Raw genomic sequence first — 20,924 nt, forward strand, 5'->3', positions numbered from 1 at the left:
AGTTCTGGAAAACACTGCAAACTTTGTGTGCCCTAGGAAGTATCATGCCATAACCCATGTAAGACTACTAAAATCCATGATTATTTTCTGTAACTTATTGAAAATTTTTGCCCAATTAACTCTAGTTCAAATCCCCAGGTATTTAAAAATGTTCATGGGTGTCTGTGTGTGTGTGTGTGTGTGTGTGTGTGTGCCTGTGTGTCTGTCTTCTGTCTCTCCATCATTATTTCCTATCAGTTGCTTTTTATTAATTCTAAAAATGGAATTTTAAAACACAGAACCACCAGGTACAGATGAGTTATAACATAAGACATAATAAATATGGATGAACAATTAAAGGTAATAATTTCAATTATGTCCAGAAATATCATTTTATATCTCTTCATCTTTAGAGAATTACAAGCAAACTTTGAGTATCCTTCAAAAGGTAAAGACATCAAAATACAGTAGATTCATAAAAATTGACTAAGAACTAATCAACTTTTAAAATCATAACTTCTGTTTCTTTCACATCTTGTGAAATAACTTTGCTGTAAAAGCCAAAGATCTCGATTTCTTAGCTTTTTTATTTTATTTTACTTTTTTTAATTAAAAAAAAGTTGGGAGTGTATAGCTGATTTACAGTGTTGAGTTCATTTCTGCTGTCAGCATATCAGCAGTCAGTTGTTCAGTTCAGTCACTCAGTCGTGTCCAGCTCTTTGCGACCCCATGAATCGCAGCACGCCAGACCTCCCTGTCCATCACCAACTCCCGGAGTCCACCCAAACTCATGTCCATTGAGTCGGTGATGCTATCCAACCATCTCATCGTCTGTCGTCCCCTTCTCCTCCTGCCCTCAATCTTTCCCAGCATCAGGGTCTTTTCCAATGAGTCAGCTCTTCCCATCAGGTGGCCAAAGTATTGGAGTTTCAGCTTCAACATCAGACCTTCCAATGAACACCCAGGACTTATCTCCTTCAGGATGGACTGGTTGGATCTCCTTGCAGTCCAAGGGACTCTCAAGAGTCTTCTCCAACACCACAGTTCAAAAACATCAGTTCTTCAGCACTCAGCTTTCTTTATAGTCCAACTCTCACATCCATACATGACTACTGGAAAAACCATAGCCTTGACTATATATTCACTCTTTTTTAGCTTTTGTTCCCATATAGGCCATCACAGAGTATTGAATAGAGTTCCCTGTGCTAAACAGTAGGTCCTTATTAGTTATCTATTTTATAAATAGTAGTATATGTGTCAATCCCACCTTCCAATTTTCTCTCCCTCTTCCCGAAATAAACTTATGGTTATTGATGTCTTGGCTTTGGTGGACTCCAGGACCTCAGAAAATCCTACTACCAAAATAGTCAAGCTTAGTGATATACAGAACACTTGGTTTAACACATTAGGTAATGAATAAATATTAAATAAATGAATAATTAAGTTGCTGTATATTTTTCCATTTGCCAACATTTAAGTTAAGCATCTGTATATTATGTAATATGTTGTCCTTGTTAAGTATCTGTTTCATGTAAAGTTGGAAGGTATTTCAGAGCATTTGACTTGCCTTTCAGGCTTGTGCATCTCGGCCAAACCAGTGCTGTAACCCTGGCACATGTAGACTCCAGCCTGGGTCAGCTTGTGATACTGGACTGTGTTGTGAGGCTTGTGCGGTAAGAGCCTTTAAACATTTTATTACCTACATTAGTAAAGCTATCTTTTTTTTATAATATATAAATGCTCACATTCTGCTTTACTCAATATTGTTTACCTCACCCCACCAGTTTACACCAAAAGGACATATATGTAGGGGTTCCGTTAATGAATGTGATCTTCATGAATATTGTAATGGTTCATCAGCAGCATGTCAAGAAGATTTGCATATTCAGGATGGGCATCCGTGTGGACAGAATCAATGGCTCTGTGTCAGTGGAATATGTGTAGATGGAATAAAACAATGTCTTGACATATTTGGTGAAGGTATTTATTTTAATCTGATTGCCTGTATATGTATTTTTCTGGAAACTAATATACATATCTTTATATGTATACATTAGAAAGGACAAAGGATATTATGAAATGAAGCAATTAAAATGTCAAAAATACTTAAATTGATTTAGAAAATAAAATAAATAAATGTCAAAAATAATATCAACCTCTAGAAGAATAAAAATAGAAGAAGATAACATCACCAGAAAAAAAAATTGGAATAAACTCAGTCATTTCAATAAAACGCAGCACTCAGAGAAATTAAGTATTGATATAAGTCAAATATTTGCTTTATAATCTAAGATAAATACAAGAATAATAATATAGTAATTAGAAACTAAAAACTAATAAAGAGCAGAACAACAAAAGCATTTAACATATTTGATTAACCCAAAAGAAGGCAAGAACAGAGTAAACTAAAGAACATAGGATGTGAAAGCAAATAGTAAGACTGGTTATTTACATTTACATATTTATAAGTTACATTAAATATAAAACCTGTGTTCAGTATTAAATTGAGGGAAAGAATATATCAAGTAGTGACAGAAGCAATTACAAGGAAATGACTAGAAAAATCAAGGCATGTTGCATTAATGATATATTTTTAAAGGCTGTAGAATATAGTGAAACCAATGACAACAAATTTAAATCTCTATAGCAGAGAAACTTTGCCTGTCTTAGGGAACAACTAACAGCCACTTATGTTTCTAGGGCCATATGCAGCTTCTAAATGTAGATCAGTGTTGGCTTAGCCGAGATCTTCAAGGGAAAAAAAAGAGATCAAATAGAAAAGTTGTAGCCATTGGAATTTAAGGAGAGGGAGCTGTCAAAACCATAGAATTTTTTTCTTTGAGGCATCCTCATCCTTGGAACTCAGAAGCTGCTCAGAAACTTGGTGAATTAGATTTTAAAAATTAGAAAGGCATTATGAGTTTTCATATAGCCACAAGATGATCAAAGACCAAATGGTAGAGGAATTTTGCCTAAAAAGTTCTCTAGAAGGTTTTGCTACATTTAGAAGTGCCTTTGTTGGTAGTCTGGGAAGCTATTCTGAGGACTGAAGAGTATGTATTTATCCCTGGCAAGCTTTCAGTGAAGAGAGAAGATAAATATCTGTAAGGTTCTCAGTCAGTACAAGGGCCACACCCAAGATAACAAGATGAATCCAGAATAAAAAAGCCTTGGCTCATAGAATTGCCTGGTTGTACTTAGGCGATCCCTGTCTTGCCCAACCTGCCTGACTGTTCCAACCTTCATACAGTTGCATCACATTTTGTAATTTATTCTGCCAATTGCTTCTTTTTTTTTCTCCTTGATGAGATTTTATTTTATTATTTTTACCATTTATTTTTATTAGTTGGAGGCTAATTACTATTGTAATTACTTTACAATATTGTAGTGGTTTTTGCCATACATTGACATGAATCAGCCATGGATTTACATGTATCCCCCATCCCGATCCCACCTCCCACCTCCCTCTCCACCGGATCCCTCTGGGTCTTCCCAATGCACTAGCCCCGAGCACTTGTCTCATGCATCACTTCTTTTTGATTGAAGTGTTTATTCATATAAGGTAGCAGTTCCAATTGCTATTTTGCTATGCGTTTTCAATATTGTATTTTACCCTCTGTTCCTCAATAACATCTGTGTTGAATAGAGATTTTCTAGTGTAATAGTTCAATCTCTCTGTGGTTTATTTCGCTGTATATATTTAGTTATTTCTGAGTGGTTTGCTTGGGTGTTACAATTACTATCTTAAGACATTCAATTAATATTGATTTCATTTCAACAGTAAACCAAAACTTAGCTTATATTCTATTTCTGGCAAGTATCTTCATGTAAGTCTAGTGACAAAGTTTTAGAATAATTGCTTTTATGCAATGGTCTTTTAAAATCTATAGAAGAGAGTCCAAACAATAAACATATCTGTACTATCTATTATATTTTCTTTTACTTTATTTGATAGTTTACTGTATTAGCATGAAGTGTTACTTCATGTGGATCCTAGTTACCTCCTATTGTCCTTTGATTTCAGCCTTAAGGAATGCACTTTAGTAGATCTTGCTGGAAAGATTTTCTAAAGATGAGGTGTTTCTCATTGTGTTTGTCTTGGAATGCTACAATTTCTCCTTAATTTTTTGAAGATAGTTTAGCTGAATATAGAATCTTTAGTCTTTTCCTTTCAAAATTCTGTAGTATCATCGCACTGTCACCTGGCTTTCTTTGTCCCTAATAAAGAGTGTAATCAGTTTGACTGTGATCTGTGGATCTCTTGAAGATTATTCTATGTGTACTTTTTTTAAATCTTCTTGTAAATATGTAGATAGATATAGATACATGGTTAAAAATGGAAAGTTTTTAGTCGTTATTTGTTAAAATATTTCACCACCCTTTTCTATTTTTTCCTCATTTTTGGAATCCCTATGTGCCAATATTTCATATGCTTGATGTTGCCCCAGTGATCCATTAAGCTCTCTTTACTTTTCATTATTTGATTTTCTTTCTTTCCTCTTACTAGATAAACTCCACTGATCTATCTTTAGGTCAGTAAAGCCTGCCAGATTAAATCTATTGATTTTAAAATTTCTGTAGTGAAGTCTTCGTTTTAGTTAAGATAGTTTTCAATTCAGAATTTCTATTTGGTTCCCTTTTTTATTTAAAAATCTATATTAGCATTTCCCATTTAGTTTTTAAGAAATGGTTTCCTCTGGTAATTTGAACATATCTGTAATAGCTATTTTAAGTCTTTGTCTACTGGATTCAAAATTTGAGATCTCTGAGGATATTTCCCATTGGCTTTTTTTTTTCTGGGTAGGTAGCATACTTTCATTTTTTTTTGCATGTCATGTAAAATTATTTTTTAAAGCTTTTTAATTTTTAGAAATTTTACACAATATATTTTAACAGTTTTGATTCCGATTTCTCCAAGGTGGTTGTTGTTCTTTTTGTCTTACTGACTATTTGTTTAATGACTTTCCTGGACTAAATTTTCAGGTTCTGTATTCTGTACTATGTGCAGCCACTGAGTTCTTTGCTAGTTTTTTCTTTTTCTTTTTTTGTTTAAATCTCCCCAAGCTCTTATTTTTATTTTTAAGTCAGGCTTCCCAGGGATGACTCCTAATTAGCACAATTTAGTGCCAAGCTGAAACCTGTCAGATACCCTTCAATGCTTTGACTGTTTATTTTCTATCCACAATGCCAAGGGACAGTTTCAAGCTTCAGGTAGTTTGCAAGACAGGCATAGCTTTCACTTCTCGCTAGTTCAGGACTTAAATATAATCCAGAGGAGTGACTGGGGACTTCTCTTTCCTAGAATTGTTCTTGGAATGTGTACATCTTTTCAGATCAAGTTACGTGTTTGAGTTTTTCAACGTTCCTTATGATCATCTAGTTCTCCAAAGTTTCCTTTTAAATTCCCAGAAGGCTCTTGTTTGCCTCAGCTGCTGCAGTGTTGCTGTCATATTGCTATTAATTCAGTATTTCCCTGGATATGAGGCTCTTTTTCCCACTGAGCTGAGCTCTTTTTCTTGTTATTTTTCAGTGGCTATACTGCATTCAAATTCTTGCAGCCACATGGAGTGCAGCTTCCCCGCCCTTCACTATCTCCAGGGATTTGCTCAGATTCATGTCCAATGAGTCGGTGATGCTGTCTCACCATCTCATCCTCTACTGCGCTCTTTTCCTTTTGCCTTCAATTTCCCAGCATCAGGGTGTTTTCCACTGAATCAGCTCTTTGCATCAGGTGGCCAGCAACAGTCTCTGCAATAAATATTCAGAGTTGGTTTCCTTTAGGATTGCCTGATTTGATCTCGTTGCAGTTCAAAGGACTCTCGAGTCTTCTCTGGCACTACAGTTTGAAAACATCAATTCTTCATCACTCAGCCTTCTTTATGGTCCAGCTCTCACATCTGTACTTGACTACTGGAAAAACCACAGCTTTTACCATACAGACCTTTGCTGGCAAAGTGATGTCTCTGCTTCTTAATACTCAATCTAGCTTTGTCATAGCTTTCCTTCCAAGGAGCCAGTGTCTTTTCATTTCACAGCTGCAGTCACTGTCTGCAGTGATTTTGGAGCCCAAGAAAATGAAATCTGTCACTGCTTCCACTTTTTCCCCTTCTATCTGCCATGAAGCGATGGGACCCGATGCCATGTTTTTTGAATCAGATGACTGAGGAATGTCCCTGGGAAGAAGCCACAAAAATGAGAGCACCACATGTAAAAAGCCAGAGCCCAAGATGTATGTGAAAGCTCCCTTCTGGAAGATTCTGGCACTCTGAGGTGTGGCAGGGTGAGAACTGAAAGATGGCGCTCACTCTCCAAAGTCTGAGTGAAGGATCCCAGCAGGTCCCTGTTTAATCAGAAGCCTGACCTTCAGGCCACAGCTCCTGAGATAAGCTGACGGGCCTCTCTTACAGAAAGACTGGGATCCTCTAACTCTTCCCTCTTGTCCTGCCCTGGATATGGTAGCCGGTTAAGAACTCTTTCTCCCTTAGTTACAGTCGTGTGGGAGCCTTGAGCATAAACCACACTGGCCATCGGAGTCTTTTCACAATTCTCCACAGCCTTGTAGGTCTCACAGACATGAGCCCCGTTGGTTATCAAAGTTGGAGGTTTGGGGGGCTCATCTTTCAGGTGCAGGATTTAAAAGCTGTGGCGCCTGATGTGAGTCAAGTACTTCACCCCCTCAGGGAGGAGCTCTTGGTTTTGAGTTCCCTCCCAACTGTGGGATTGGTGCGCTGGGGTGAGTTTATGGCAAGAATGTGTCTCAGCCTTTCCTACCTGCTTCAGTGTGGCTTTTCTCTTGTTTGCTCAGTGTGAAATGGTTATTCCACCAGTTTTTAGCTTTTCTTCACTAGAAATTGTTCCATATATAGCTGTAGATTGTAGATGTGTTTGTGAAAAGTTGTGAGTTCAAGATTTTTCTGTGTGTACTTCACCATCTTGAAATGGAACCTCTATTTCCATTAGCATTTTAAAGAGATTACTCCATTGTCATATGACTTGCATATTTCTGAAGAAAAATCTGTCATATTGTGTTTATTTTCTCTTTAAGCCATGAAGTTTTTTTGGTCTTTGGTTTTGATCAGTCTTCATATTATATATTTGGATATGTGTTTGTGTGTATGTAGTTTTGCTTAGTGTTCCTAAGTGTCTTGCAACTGTGGTGTAAACACTGTACTTATACAGATTTCTAAATTTCAATTTATGTTTGTTTCTCCATAGTTATTTCAATGTATTTATTTTTGATGCCCTGCCTTCTTAAAGATTTATATCTCTATAATTAATCTTACTGTACATGTACCTTGGTTCTCTTAATTATTTTAACATAGGTAGATGTCTTTGTTTTATATTTTTTCTTGAATGCTTTATATAAAGACATATTGTTAGTTAAAAGTTTTTTTCTCTGTCTTCATCTTCATTTTTTACTTACAGAAACTGTGTTTTCAGTTTAAATGCTTCTCTTATATAAACACTACATCTTATATGAATACATCCACTTTTTTCTTCTGTTAAGTATATGAAGTAAGAGACCAATCACTTTAATTGAATTAGAAACCAAAATTGTTAAGGTTCCATTAGAGTTTTGATTAAGTTCACTCTATATCTAGTTCACTCTTATTTCTAGGGCATAACTCTCCAGGGCTTTCAACTGAGAGATTGTATGTATGTAACCACAATTTAGAAACTGCAGACAAATAATGCTCTGCTTTCTGGAAGTCATTTATTTATATTTTAACTTCCATCTCTTCACATGTTTAGAAGCAGGAACATGTCTTAAGAGGGGACTATACTATATGTCAAGCCCCCCCAAGTCTCTAATTTTATCACTATAGTAAATGATCCTCCAAATTTGGCCTTCTTTATGTTCTGTTTCCCTAGGTAAGCCTATAATTTTGATCCTCTCACACAGAACTAGGTTTGCAAATGACCTCTGGGATGAAAATCAATTGCTTATTTGCAGTTTACTATTGCCTCTAGGACTTTCAACTGAGATCCTAATGCTGTGGCTCCTTTTATGTTCTTATATTTCTTTGTGGTTAAATCAAAGGTTTTTGGCTTAATCTTCCCATTAGAGTAGAATTGATAGAGTAATGGTTAGCTGCTTTTTAAGTAGATAGAATCCTATGAGAATTAAGCTCATAATGTGTGTGGATTGGATAGTAAATATGAAAATAAATCAGTTGTGATTCCAAGATTTTTTGGTCTGGGGAAAGTAGGATGGAAACAAAAGATGCCATTTTAATGATTTGTCTTGAAAACACATTTACACTATTGACCAATAGAAACACTCTTGACCCATAGGTCACTTATTTGTTTAAAAATATTTCTTATATGTGTATATGTTTCAGGCTTACTAAAAGTTAGAAGATAAACTGCATACTGTAGTTAATCCTAAGGTATCTGTTTGGGTAGTAGCCAAGATGCTTTCAATATTTAAATATGGCATTGAAGTAACTATTTTATTTTCAATTTTGTATTATGCTCTTGTGTTGCACAATATTTTAAACAATCTCATTAATTATTTTAAATGCAGCAGCAGTATGACTAACCACACTTTTTTTCTTTCTTCAGGTGCATCTTATGCTCCACCAGAGTGTTTCCAGCAACTTAATTCTATGACTGATCAGTCTGGGAACTGTGGCGTAACTCCTACCGGGTTCACACAGTGTAGTCCTGAGTATGTTCTAGGAAATCTATCTGAGAAATGTTATTTATTGTCTTAAATTTGAAAATACCATGAGATAATTTACTTTATATGTAAGCAAAATGTCACTTTATCATGAACTAAGACTATATTTGACCAAACTGTAGATGTCTTAAGTATAGAATGTCTGTACTTATCTTTCTCACACATCCAATTATCACTTGTACTGTCCCACAGAGCATTTCATTTACATACAAGTACATTAATTGCCCATTAGTTTGAAAGGTAATTTTCATTTTGCATGCTGTCACTTTAATTTTACAAATGATGACCGTTGTTTAGTGATCTAATAAAAATGCCTGAATTTTTGCTATCCAGGAAGCAAAGCACTGAGTTCAAGAACATGTGCTCTATAGGCAGCTGTCTTGGTTTCAGGGACTAACCCCGATGGCTGCCTACTGTTGTGACTTTGGACAGGTGCCTCCCATTCCTGGGGTGGAATACCAGGAATACATGAATACCAGTTTCACCAACATCATTGGACCTGTGCCAGTGTGGAATTTAGATACTCTAAATTAGAGTTTAGATACACCTAGGATGGGACTGACACAGTATGCACAATATGAGTGTTAACTGTTAATTACTATGTGCCTGCTACGTCATTTTAGTCATGTCCGGCTCTTTGTCACCCTGGACTGTAGCCCGCCAGGCTCCCCTGTCCAAGGAATTCTCCAGGCAAGAATACTGGAGTAGGTAGCCATGCCCTCCTCTAGGGGATCTTTCCCACCCAAGTCTCTTACATCTCCTGCATTGGCAAGCACCACTAGTGCTTTATCACTAGCACCATCTGGGAAGTTCTAATTGCTATGATTATTATATATATTAGAACTAGAATGTTACTGTAATATTTTTATGCTATTTAAAACATGGTTTGATATCTAAAATAAAAATTCTATATAAAAATTTGCTTGCATGAATAGCAAGAAGATTTCTCATATAACCTTTACTCATATTTGCCAGTGGCTTGCATTTTGCCCAGTTGCTTTGTCCTTCTGTTTTTCAAATTCTCCTCTCCTTTCCTCCCTTCAGAATTATTTTCCTAAACCATTTGAATGTAAATTGGATACTATGCTTCATTATCCTTAAATAAATCATTGTGTCTTTCTTGGGGACAAAATTTTTTGATGGCTATTTTGTAGCTGTCAAAATTCACAATAAAACTTCATTCATTATCTCAATAAAGTATTTACAGTTCTTTGTTTTGTTCAGGAGCAAATCTAGAGTCACATGTTTGCGTTAGTCATAATGTATTTTTAAACTTTAATCTAGAACATTTTCTTTGTTTTTGTTGTTGTTGTTATTTTTACTTTTTTTAAAAAACACTACAGGCCAATTATTTTGTAAAATTTTTCTCAAACTGGGTTTGATAGTTAGATTCATGTTATAAATTTTGTCATACTTGCCACTAAAGTGGTGTTGTACCATCAAGTGCAATTTTCGAAGGGTACATACCAATTTCTCTCAGTGTTGGATATGTTAGGTTAAACTATATGGTAAAGTTAATTTTCTTTAGATCTCTCAATTGTAAAGTTACTCTTTCCCTTTGTGTTTAATGCATAATTTGGGGGGAGTTAATACTGAGACTATAGGCATATTCTGTTCTTCAAACTTTTGCCCTCTAGTTTTAAAGTTCACAGATAATTTTCTAATTCCATTATTGTCTCAGTCTTTAAGCTAGAAATGTATTGTAGAAAGAAGTATTCCCTCCTACTTATTTATTTCTGTATTTGTATATATCAGTTCAGACTCAGCAATTATTATTTGACTCAATAGTATAGAATATATTACTATCATTTATTTTAATGCTTACTTTCTCAAATTATCTCAGTTTTGGCTAGTGAAAGTTTACTTTAACTGGCCACAATGTTTTTTTTTTCAAAAGTCTGTATGATACTTTAAAAACTTACAAATTTCTCTAGCACACACAAAAAAAGATATCCTAGAACCCTTATTATAATTTTTTTACCCTTGCTCTGGATTCAGCTATTTCTCTAAATAAACAAAGGAATTTCCAGTTGCCTTTTATCAGAGAAGAGTACTTAGAAATTAAACATCTCAGCACCAGTCGTGCGCATTTCTACTGTTTTTCATGATCTCTAAGTCTTCTCACCGAACAAAGCTAGAACATACAAGTATTGCATATTTATTTCTATATCCACTTGTTGTATCTCTGTTTTTAAAACATGAACTTATAGTGATCATTTTACTTCCAATTAGACACCATAGATGTAGGCAAAATACATCCTGCATTTATGAATTGCTTTCTCATATGCTGGAGCCCAGAAGCACAAAAATGTATCTCACAATTGTTAAAACATATTCTGACTAAAGGAAACTTTCTAGCTATTGTGATTATATTCTCTTTTTTTATATTAGCTGCTGTGAAGTACTTATCTGCTAACTACCTTATCTGGGTCATTTTGGCATTGATATCTAGTGCTTAATTTGCACCTATATCATGTTTCAAGAGTTGCATACATTTATGATTTTCTATATACCTACTTACAAACATTGCATTAGGTTCAGATGTAAAACATAACAATTTGATATTTTTATAAATTACACACCATACAAAGTTATTAGAAAATACTGACTATACTCCCTGTGCTGCACTATTACATCCCTGTGGCTTATCTATTTTATTATACCACTGGTGATTTGTACTTCTTAATCTCCTTCACCCATTTTGTGCTTTCCATATCCCTCTCCCATCTAGTGACCACTAGTCTGAATCTGTGAGTATGTCTCTGCTTTTCTTACCTTTCTTTGTTTTATTTTTAGATTCCACATACAAGTAAAAGCACTGTCTGATTTATTTCAAAAAGCATGGAGCAACATGCTCTCCAGGTCTAACCATGTTCTTGCAAACAGCAAGATTTCATTTTTTTGTGGCTAATATTGTCATATATATATATATATATACATATAAATATATATAATATACAAATAACATAAATGTGTCTCACATCTATATACATTCATCTAATGGTGGGTACTTAGGTTGCCTCCATATCTTGCGTGTTAGTCTCTTGGTCAGGTCTGACTCTTGGCAATCCCATGGACTGTAGCCTGCCAGGCTCCCCTGTTTATGCAATTCTCCAGGCAAGAACACTGGAGTGGGTTGTCATTTCTTCTCCAGGGGATCTTCCCGATGCAAGGATCAAACCCAGGTCTTCTGCACTGCAGGCAGTTTCTTTACCATCTGAGCCACCAGGGAAGCCCATATCTTAGCTATTTTAAATAATGCTGCAATAAACATTGGGGTACCTATATCTCTTTGAAGTAGTATTTTCCTTTTCTTCAGATAAATATCTAGGAGTGGAATTGTTGGACTGTATGGTAGTTCTGTTTTATTTTTTATTTTGTTTTATGAAACTCCATACTGTTTTTCATTTAACTGTACCAATTCCCACTAAGAGTTTACTACAGTTTCTTTTCTCTGCGTCCTGACCAACCCGTGTTTTTATTGTTGTTGTTTTACCCGCTTTGGTCTCTTTAAAAATAGCCATTCTGCCAGATGTGAGATAATACCTCACTGTGGTTTTGATTTGCATTTCCCTGATGATTAGTAATGTTTGGTCCCTTTTCAGGTACCTGTTGGCTCTCTGTATGCCTTTGGGAAAATGTCTACTCAGGTCCTTGTTGTTGTTGTTGTTTAGTTGCCAAGTCATGTCCAACTCTTATAGACTGTAGCGTGCCAGGCTCCTCTGTCCGTTGGATTTCCCAGGCAGGAATACTGAAGTGGATGCCATTTCCTTCTCCAAGAGATCTTCCCGACCCAGGGATAGAAACCATGTCTCCTGCATTGCAGATGCATTCCTTACAACTGAGCCACCAGGGGAGCCCTATTCAGGTCCTATGCCCATATTTTAATTGAATTGGTGGGCTTTTCTATTGAGTTCTTTTAAGCTCTTTATATATTTTGGATATTAACCCCTTTACAGATATCTTCTTTCACATTGCTTTGTGTTTTGACCATGGTTTCCTTTGCTATGTAAATTCTTTTTAGTTCATTTGAGTCCCATTTGTTTCTTTGCTTCTGTTGCCTTTGCCTAAGAAGATCAAAAAATATACAAATTATTAAGGTGAATGTCAAAAAACATACTGCCTATGTTTTCTTTTTAAAAAAAAAACTTTTTATTTTATTATATTGGCATATAATTGATTAACAATCTTGTGATAATTTCAGGTGGACAGAAAAGGGACTCAGCCGTTCATATACATATATTAATTCTTCCCCTAAATCTCCTCCCATTCAGGCTTTCAATAACATTAAGCAGATTTCTCTGTGCTATCCAGTAGAATCTTGTTGGTCATCCATTTAAAATATAACATTGTGTACATGTCCATCCCAAACATCTTAACTATCCCTTTCCCCCATTCTCTCAAGCTTGGCAACCATAAGTTCACTCTCTGAGTCCATAAGGCTCTAGTTTCTATATTAGTTTTCTGTCTGAATGATACATTCACTGATGAAAGTGGGTTGTTACAGTCCCTCACTCCTATTGTGTTACTGTCTATTTCTCCCTTTAAGGTTGTTAGTATTTGCTTCACATGTTGAGCTGCTCCTATATTGGGTGCATATATATTTGCAATTATATCTTCTTTTTGGATTGATCCCTTGATTATGTAGTTTCCTTTTTTTGTCTCTTGTAACTGTCTTTGTCTTAAAGTCTATCGTGTGATATGCATATTGTTACACAAGATTTCTTTTATTTCCCATTTGCATGGAATACCTTTTTCCATCCTGTCACTTTCACCGTGTGTGTGTCCTTAGTTCTGATGCGGGTCTCTTGTAGACAGCTTACATATATGTCTTATCTTTGTATCCACTCAGCCAGTCTATGTCTTTTGGTTGGTGCATGTAATCCATTTACATTTAAGGTAATTATCAATATATGTTCCCGCTGTTGTTGTTCAGTCACCATGTCATGTCCAACTATCTGGGACCCCATGAATTGCAGCATTCCAGGCTTCCCTGTACTTCACTATCTCCCTGAGTTTGCTCAAACTCATGTCCATTGCCTGGAAAATGCCATGTACAGAGGAGACTTGTGGGTTATAGTCCATGGGGTTACAAAGAGTCAGGCAACTGAGCACACACGTGCACACACAGCCACGGAAGTAGCAGCAACCTGTCTACAAGGGAAGGATTCAATCCAATAAGAAAAAATACAATCCATTACTAAGACATTTTTTATGTCCATAAGATAGAGAAAGCTGAATAAAATCTCTTTGCTGATCTACAAGTGGTACATTAGGCAGTTTAAAGTATCCAGGAGAAATGCAGACAGATTTTCCTGAATTGTGTTTCAGACATGTGGGACAAAGTAGGCACTCTTTGCATTAATGTTTCCATCAGTTCATAAAGTGGACCAATGATTCAATGCATGTCCAATAGTCAATAATGGAAATTTTAGAGCCTCTGGCAGTACTGAATTACTATTTGGCTCAAACTGGGATTTCCTTTTTTTATTGGGCCATCAGTTATTAGATTTCCAATATTGTTTTTCTTTTTTCTGAGGCAAAAATAACATTATTATTCCTTGTCATCCTTTTGTCTCCATTCCCCATGCTTTATTAGCTTCCATCCCTACCTAAAGTAAAATTTTCACTATATTTGAGATATATAGTGTCTTCCTTAGCATCTCTGTGGATAAGGCCAGCCAATATATTTTGACCTTTACTTGGGAAGGAAGCCAATACACACCTGGACAGTATATGCCCCAGAGTTTTAACAAAAGTCCCCCTTACTCCCAAACCATAAAAGCTGGTTTAGATGATATACAATTCCCTGAAGTCTCTACTTAATTACAATATATAGACAATTTTCTTCTCTGCTCCCTAACGCAGGCCTCTTCATAAGAAGACAGCATCCATCTATTAAAACTTTTAGCCTTAACGGGATACAAAGTCTCCAAAGAAAAATTGAGTTTGCTCAAACTCAGGTTTGATATTTGGGGCACCTGATCTCAGGACAAGGGCTGCATTAGCTTCAATACTCCAAATTAAGTGCCAGTTGTGAGGTTTTCTTAGACTACCTAGATAACGTTGAAATGAGAATTCCAAACTTCTCTCTTATGCCCAAGCTTTGCATATTTGACCAAAAATAACAAACCTTATCCTATTATTTAGGAAGATCAGGGTGACATAGCCTTTAAAGTCTAAGAGAAAATGTAAATCTCCCTGCCCTTGGACATCCCAATTATCAACTTTTCTTTCTTTTTTTTTTTTTTTTTTCAATTTAAAAGGAAGGGAGTGTCTTTGGGATACTGACCCTAAAAACTAAAACCTAAAAAAACGGGAAACCATTGACTCATAGGATATCAATAGCCAAGAGCTAGACCCTGTAACATGAGGATAACTCTTTTGCCTCAGTCAAGGTCACCAAGACAAAGTCCTGGAATCCTTTTTACCATCTTTGTACCTCATAAAAGAAGTCCTTCTGAATTCTCATCACACTCAACATTCTCTGGCCAGTCATTGCACCTCCTATAAAATTGTCTTAATAACCACTTCTCATATAACTTTTTCTCACCGTAATAATCTTAAGTCTTAAAATACTACTTCTTTTTTTTCATTTATTTTTATTAGTTGGAGGCTAAAAAAAATACTACTTCTTTATTCGTATAAAGTTTGTTAAAGCAGAACACAGCATACTAATAATAGAGTGTATATAAATTCCTGTTGAAGCTTTTATCATTTTCATTAATTTTATTTGATTTTTTAATTTACATAGACTATAAATATTGAATATACAACTTAATAAATACTTCCATTTGCAGAAATGTTTCCTCCAATCTGGGCCCCATACAACCTATGTTCTCTTCTTAATGGTAATAGATTAATGTATTCTGTTCAAAAACTCCATATTAATGGAATGCTACAGTGTGCTTTTTCTGTGTGTCATATGCTCAGGACAATTTTTTTGTAATTAAAATAAACTGCTCTTGTAATAGTATTTCAGTTTTTATTTCTGAGTAATTGTGAATATCACTAAAATTATATACAAAACTATACATATATTTATAATTAATAGAATATATAATTATATTATATATTTGTATATTATATTTATTGATGATCAATTATGTTGTGCTTTTTTTTTTTTTTTCGTTTTTGGCTATCATGAATAAAGCTGCTCTAACTTTCAGTATCAGGTCTTTGTAGCAAATATATTTCCAGTTATGTTGGAAAGATACATACATACATAGGAATATAATTGCTGAGTCTTGTAATTTCATGTCAATATTTTTAAGAATTTACCAAATTGCTCTCCAAAGTGGCCGTGCAATTTTACATGCACACTAGCAGAGTCTAAGAATTCTATTTCCTCCATAATTTGTTACTACTTGGTAATGTCAGTCCTTTTCATTTTAGCCATTCTACTTCTAACTTACTTTTGTTTCCATTTGCATTTGTCCAACTGATATTTAGAGCATTTTCTAAGCCTTTTATGTTACTGTGGGTGTCTTTCTCTGTGAGGAATCTTAATTTTTTTTCCAGTTTATTTGGAATGGTTTAGCCTTCTTATCTGGAGAAGGAAATGGCAACCCACTCCAGTGTTCTTGCCTGGAGAATCCCAGGGACGGCGGAGCCTGGTGGGCTGCCATCTACGGGGTCGCACAGAGTCGGACATGACTGAAGCGGCCGCAGCAGCAGCAGCTTTCTTATCACTGAATTTTACCTATGTGTCTTTCTATTCTGAACTAACTGCAGATTCATGGGAAATTTCAAAAATAACCTGGAAAGAATACAGAGGACCCCTGTATACTTCAGCTGTTTTCCCCAAATGGTACCACCTCAGATGAATTATATATCTTACCTGTAGTAAAATATTAAAGCCAGGAAATTGACCCTGGTAAATTCACAGACATTACTCCCCATATATCATGAGTTTCCCATTGATTTATTTGTGATGTCTGTGTATGTGCATGTGTGTTTGAATTGCCATCTTGGCAATATTGCATTGCGAAGTGATAAACATAGAATGTCTGGGTTTATTTCAGTGTTATTTCCTTTTTCTCAATCAGGTTTTAGTTTTCAATGTTCAAGTGTTGCATGTATTTTAAGTATATTGCTGAATGTTTTGATTTTGAAAATATTGTGAACAGAATGGTTCTCTAAATTTTATTTTCTCATTGTTCACTGCTAGTATCTAATAATAATAAAAATAACAATGCAAATCATATATTGACATTTTATAGCGTGTGAACCTCATAAATTCTCTTTCTCCCTTTTTGTGTGTGAGTTTCTTAGTATTTCCATGTCCAGGATCATGTAATCTGCAAATGAAGTCTGAATTATCCTTTTCTAATTAGGATACTTTTTTTTTTTTTTTGGCTTGACTGTATACATATCTATCAAAATGTTGAGCTATATGTGGAGAAAGAAAAGATTTACTTATTACCAATTTTATGAGACAAATTTAGCCATTACCAGTAAGTTTATTGTTAGCTGTAGGTTTTTATGTTAATACCCTTTATTGGACTTGGAAATTTCCCCTATATTTCTACTTTTCTGAGAATTTTTAATCTCACATGGTGGTTGTATTTTTTCAGTGCTTTTCATACATCTAATTTTATGAATCTGTTTTTGATGCATTTTCCCATCGATATAATTTATTACATTGATTTGTTTTCAGATGTTAAAAATCATGAGCCACGTTCTTTTTATTCACTCTGACAATGTCTGGCTTTTAATTGATTGTTTAGACCATTTCCATTAAAAGTGATTACTGATGTACTTGAACACATTAACTATCTTCAAATAACAGAGTAATAGTTCACATTCAAATGCTGTAATTATATACTCCTTCATGTGTAGTGAAGGTGTACTATAATAGTTTCCCAATTCCTCCATCCAGTCTTGTGAGGCTTCTTGTTACTTACTTTGCTTATACATATACAATAAATATCCAATACATTCTTTGTATTATTGTTTTGAGAAGATAGCTATCTTTTAGCTCAGTTAAGAATGAGAAAAAAAAAAGAATACACACATTTTTCTTTCAATTTTTTCATTTTCTGATGCTATCCCTTTTTTATGTAGATCAAAGTTTCTGACACAAATAATTTCTGCTTAAAAGACTTTTTAAAAATTTCTTGCAAGTAGGATATGCTGGCAAAGAATTCTATCGCTTTTTGTCTGAAAAATCTCTATTATTTGAAAGATACTTTTACTGGATAGAGAATTCTGAGTTAGATTTTTCTTTTCTTATAGCAGTCAAAAATTCCTTCCAAAAGAATTCTGAGTTAAATTTTTCTTTTCTTATAGCAGTCAAAAATTCCTTCCAAATCATCTAAACTGCATGATTTTTAAGTGAAAAGTCTGCTGTAATTCTTTGTTTCTCTAAATAAGGTGTGCCCCGAACTAGTTGCCTTCAAGAGTTTCTCATTAATTTTTATTTACTTTAGTTTGAATGAGATATATTTATAGATGGTTTTTATTTTGAAATTTATCCTGCTTGGCATTTTCTAAGTTTATTGTGTTTGTGTTTTCATGTCTGTCAATAGTTTTGTGACGATCTTGTTCATTATTTTTTCAAGTTTTTTTCCTATTCTATTTCTTCTCCTTCTGCTGCTCTTATTACAAGTATGTTACACTTTCTTTAATTGTCTTATAGTTCTTGGATTTCTCTATTTTTTCTCCATTATTTTGTTTTATTGTGGTTCAGTTTGGGAGGTTTCTATCAATCTATCACTAAGTTCTCTTTTACTTCTGTTGCTTACATTGAGTTTTATTGATGAAAGCTTGGGATCCATTTTTAAATTTTTGTTAGGTTTTTTATGCTTTTATTTTCTGTTTATTCTTATAGCTTGTTCTTGCAGTTTTCATATCTCTGTTTATATTGTTTCTCTGGTCTTTTATATTGTTGACTTTTGCATTTTAAAACCTTTAAAATATTAACCAAAGCTATCTTAAATTTCATATCTAATAATTCCAAGATCTGTTATATATTTGATTTGATTCTGATGCTTATTTTATCTATTTGGACTTTTTTTTTCCTTGCCTTTTCTTATAACTTGTACTTTTTTGTGTTGAAAGTTGGTCATATTATATAGGGTAGTAGGCACTGAAGCAAATAAGCTTTTAATAATGTGAGAATATATGTTAATATTTTTAGGAGATAGATTGTGTCTAATGTTTGCTGTAGCTATAGGCACCATAATCTTCAGGTTCTATTAGTGAAGTAATTTCTTTCTCTCTTCTTGAATTTGGAGTGTCCTTTCATCCAGCCCTCAAAGGGAATATGTGTCTTGGAGCTCTCTCAATTGTAATTTACTTCTATTTCTGCTGGAGACTGGTTAGTATGGTTTTACAGTGTGAGGAGGGACCTTCTCTAGTTTTAACATAAGCCTTTCTTTTAATGAGTTTGTGTCGCAGGGGTATGGATTCCAGAAGTGCTTTTATTCGTCCTCCAGGGGTAGAGTGCCCCATCCCATGCCCCCATCCTCTAGTCCCTCTTCTACAGCTACCATCCCCAACCTATATTCTTAAGCCCTTTCTGCTATTGATCATGACTATACTTATTATTCTTTTAGGTGAGTCAAGACGAGTGGAGTTGCCAAGAGTGGGATGAAAGTCTTCCTACCTAGAGATTAAGCCTTCGTTAGACAGCTGGGTCTGGGAATTTCATAATGGTTACTCTTCACCTCCCCCTGCAAGTGTATATGGACAGCTTTCACATATACTCCCCAAAGAACCATATAGAGTTTCTGGAGAGAAGGCAAGTGAAAATATAGCTGCATTACTCAAGAGCTTCAGGTCCTCATGGTAGTCCATGCTCAGTCTACAGCAATTTGTCAAAATTTGTATTTAAATATTACTAGTAGCTTACGTAGTTCAGTGGTGTATGTTCCAGATAAGCAAATTACAAGTGCTATACTTGCTGTTTTTGCAGGTACTTAGCTTTCCAGATCCATGTACGTGGTTTTCTCTGCAACTGCAGTTCTCTGATGAGTCCAAGAAGAGTCATTAATTTCCATTTACTCAGGATTTTCTTGTAATGACTGGGGAGGGGGGGAGCGTTCTTGAGTGAACAGTGCAAAGAAATAGAGGAAAACAATAGAATGGGAATGACTAGAGATCTCTTCAAGAAATTTAGAGATATCAATGGCACATTTCATGAAAAGATGGGCACAATAAAGGACAGAAATTGTGTGGGCCTAACAGAAGCAGAAGATATTAAGAAGAGGTGGCAAGAATACACAGAAGAACTATACAAAAATATCTTAATGACCCAATTACCACAATGGTGTAGTTACTCACCTAGGGCCAGACATCCGTGACTGTGAAGTCAAGTGAGGCTTAGGGAGTGTTACTATGAACATAGCTAGTGGAGGTAATGGAATTCCAGCTGAGCTATTTCAAATCCTAAAAGATGATGCTGTGAAAGTGCTGTGCTCAGTATGCCAGCAAATTTGGAAAACTCAACAATGGCCACAGGACTGGAAAGGGTCAGTTTTCATTCCAATTCCAAAGAAGGGCAATGCCAAAGAATGTTCAAACTGCTGCACAATTGGTCTCATTTCACATGCTAACAAGGCAATGTTCAAAATCATTCAAGCTATGTCTGGAAACTTCTGTAAATCTTATGTTTTAGTAAAATATTTTTTGTTCTTCTACTTTGCCTTTGTACAGTTTCTTTTACTGTGTTTATTTCATTTTCCCATTGTGACAATCATATTTAAAAATTAAAACTGATGGAACATTCTGTTTTGATCTTCACCATCTGACGAATTGAATGGTGAGAAGTAGATTTTGCCAATTTCTTTTCACTGATGCAGATTTGTGTTAAGATATATCACTGAATGAAGTACTTATAAGCTGGCCATGAGCATGCCTAAAACATCAGTATGTGACATTTTTTTTTACCTCCTAGAAATCTGAAATAAATGTGCGTGTGTTGTCTGATTAGTAGGTGACCGTTGGTGTCTTGCCACAGGGTTTGGAAACTTACTGTTCAGGAGAGTCACAGCACTGCCACACCAGTGACTGGCTTTGTGTGGGACTTCTGTTTGTGCCACAGTTGTGTCTGGCATTTGGGTTATGACCTTGCTCTTAGTTCTTGTCTCAAAACTTCGTGTGTGACCATTGTTATTAGAAAACAGCAATCTGGTAATCACTTGGGGTTCACTGAGGCATTTATCAGTCTTTCTTGCAGACCTGCTGAGCAGATCTCAAGCAGTCAGCTTGCCATAAGTGTCATGAGAAAGGTTTCTCCCTTAGAGGGCATCAGATCCTC

General features: G+C 35.2%; 1 protein-coding gene across 3 annotated transcripts in view; it reads left to right on the top strand.

Moving 5' to 3' along the window:
- ADAM2 (ADAM metallopeptidase domain 2) overlaps nt 1–20,924 on the top strand; it is a 115,267-nt gene that overhangs the window by 70,120 nt on the left and 24,223 nt on the right. For all 3 annotated transcript variants that reach the window (XM_020876290.2, XM_020876291.2, XM_020876292.2), the window contains 3 exons: nt 1,554–1,652; nt 1,764–1,959; nt 8,545–8,650. In XM_020876290.2, the coding sequence (XP_020731949.2) occupies nt 1,554–1,652; nt 1,764–1,959; nt 8,545–8,650 (401 nt within the window). The remainder of the gene's footprint in view (nt 1–1,553; nt 1,653–1,763; nt 1,960–8,544; nt 8,651–20,924) is intronic.

This window comes from Odocoileus virginianus, chromosome 32 (assembly GCF_023699985.2).
Source record: "Odocoileus virginianus isolate 20LAN1187 ecotype Illinois chromosome 32, Ovbor_1.2, whole genome shotgun sequence".
Lineage (NCBI taxonomy): Eukaryota > Metazoa > Chordata > Mammalia > Artiodactyla > Cervidae > Odocoileus > Odocoileus virginianus.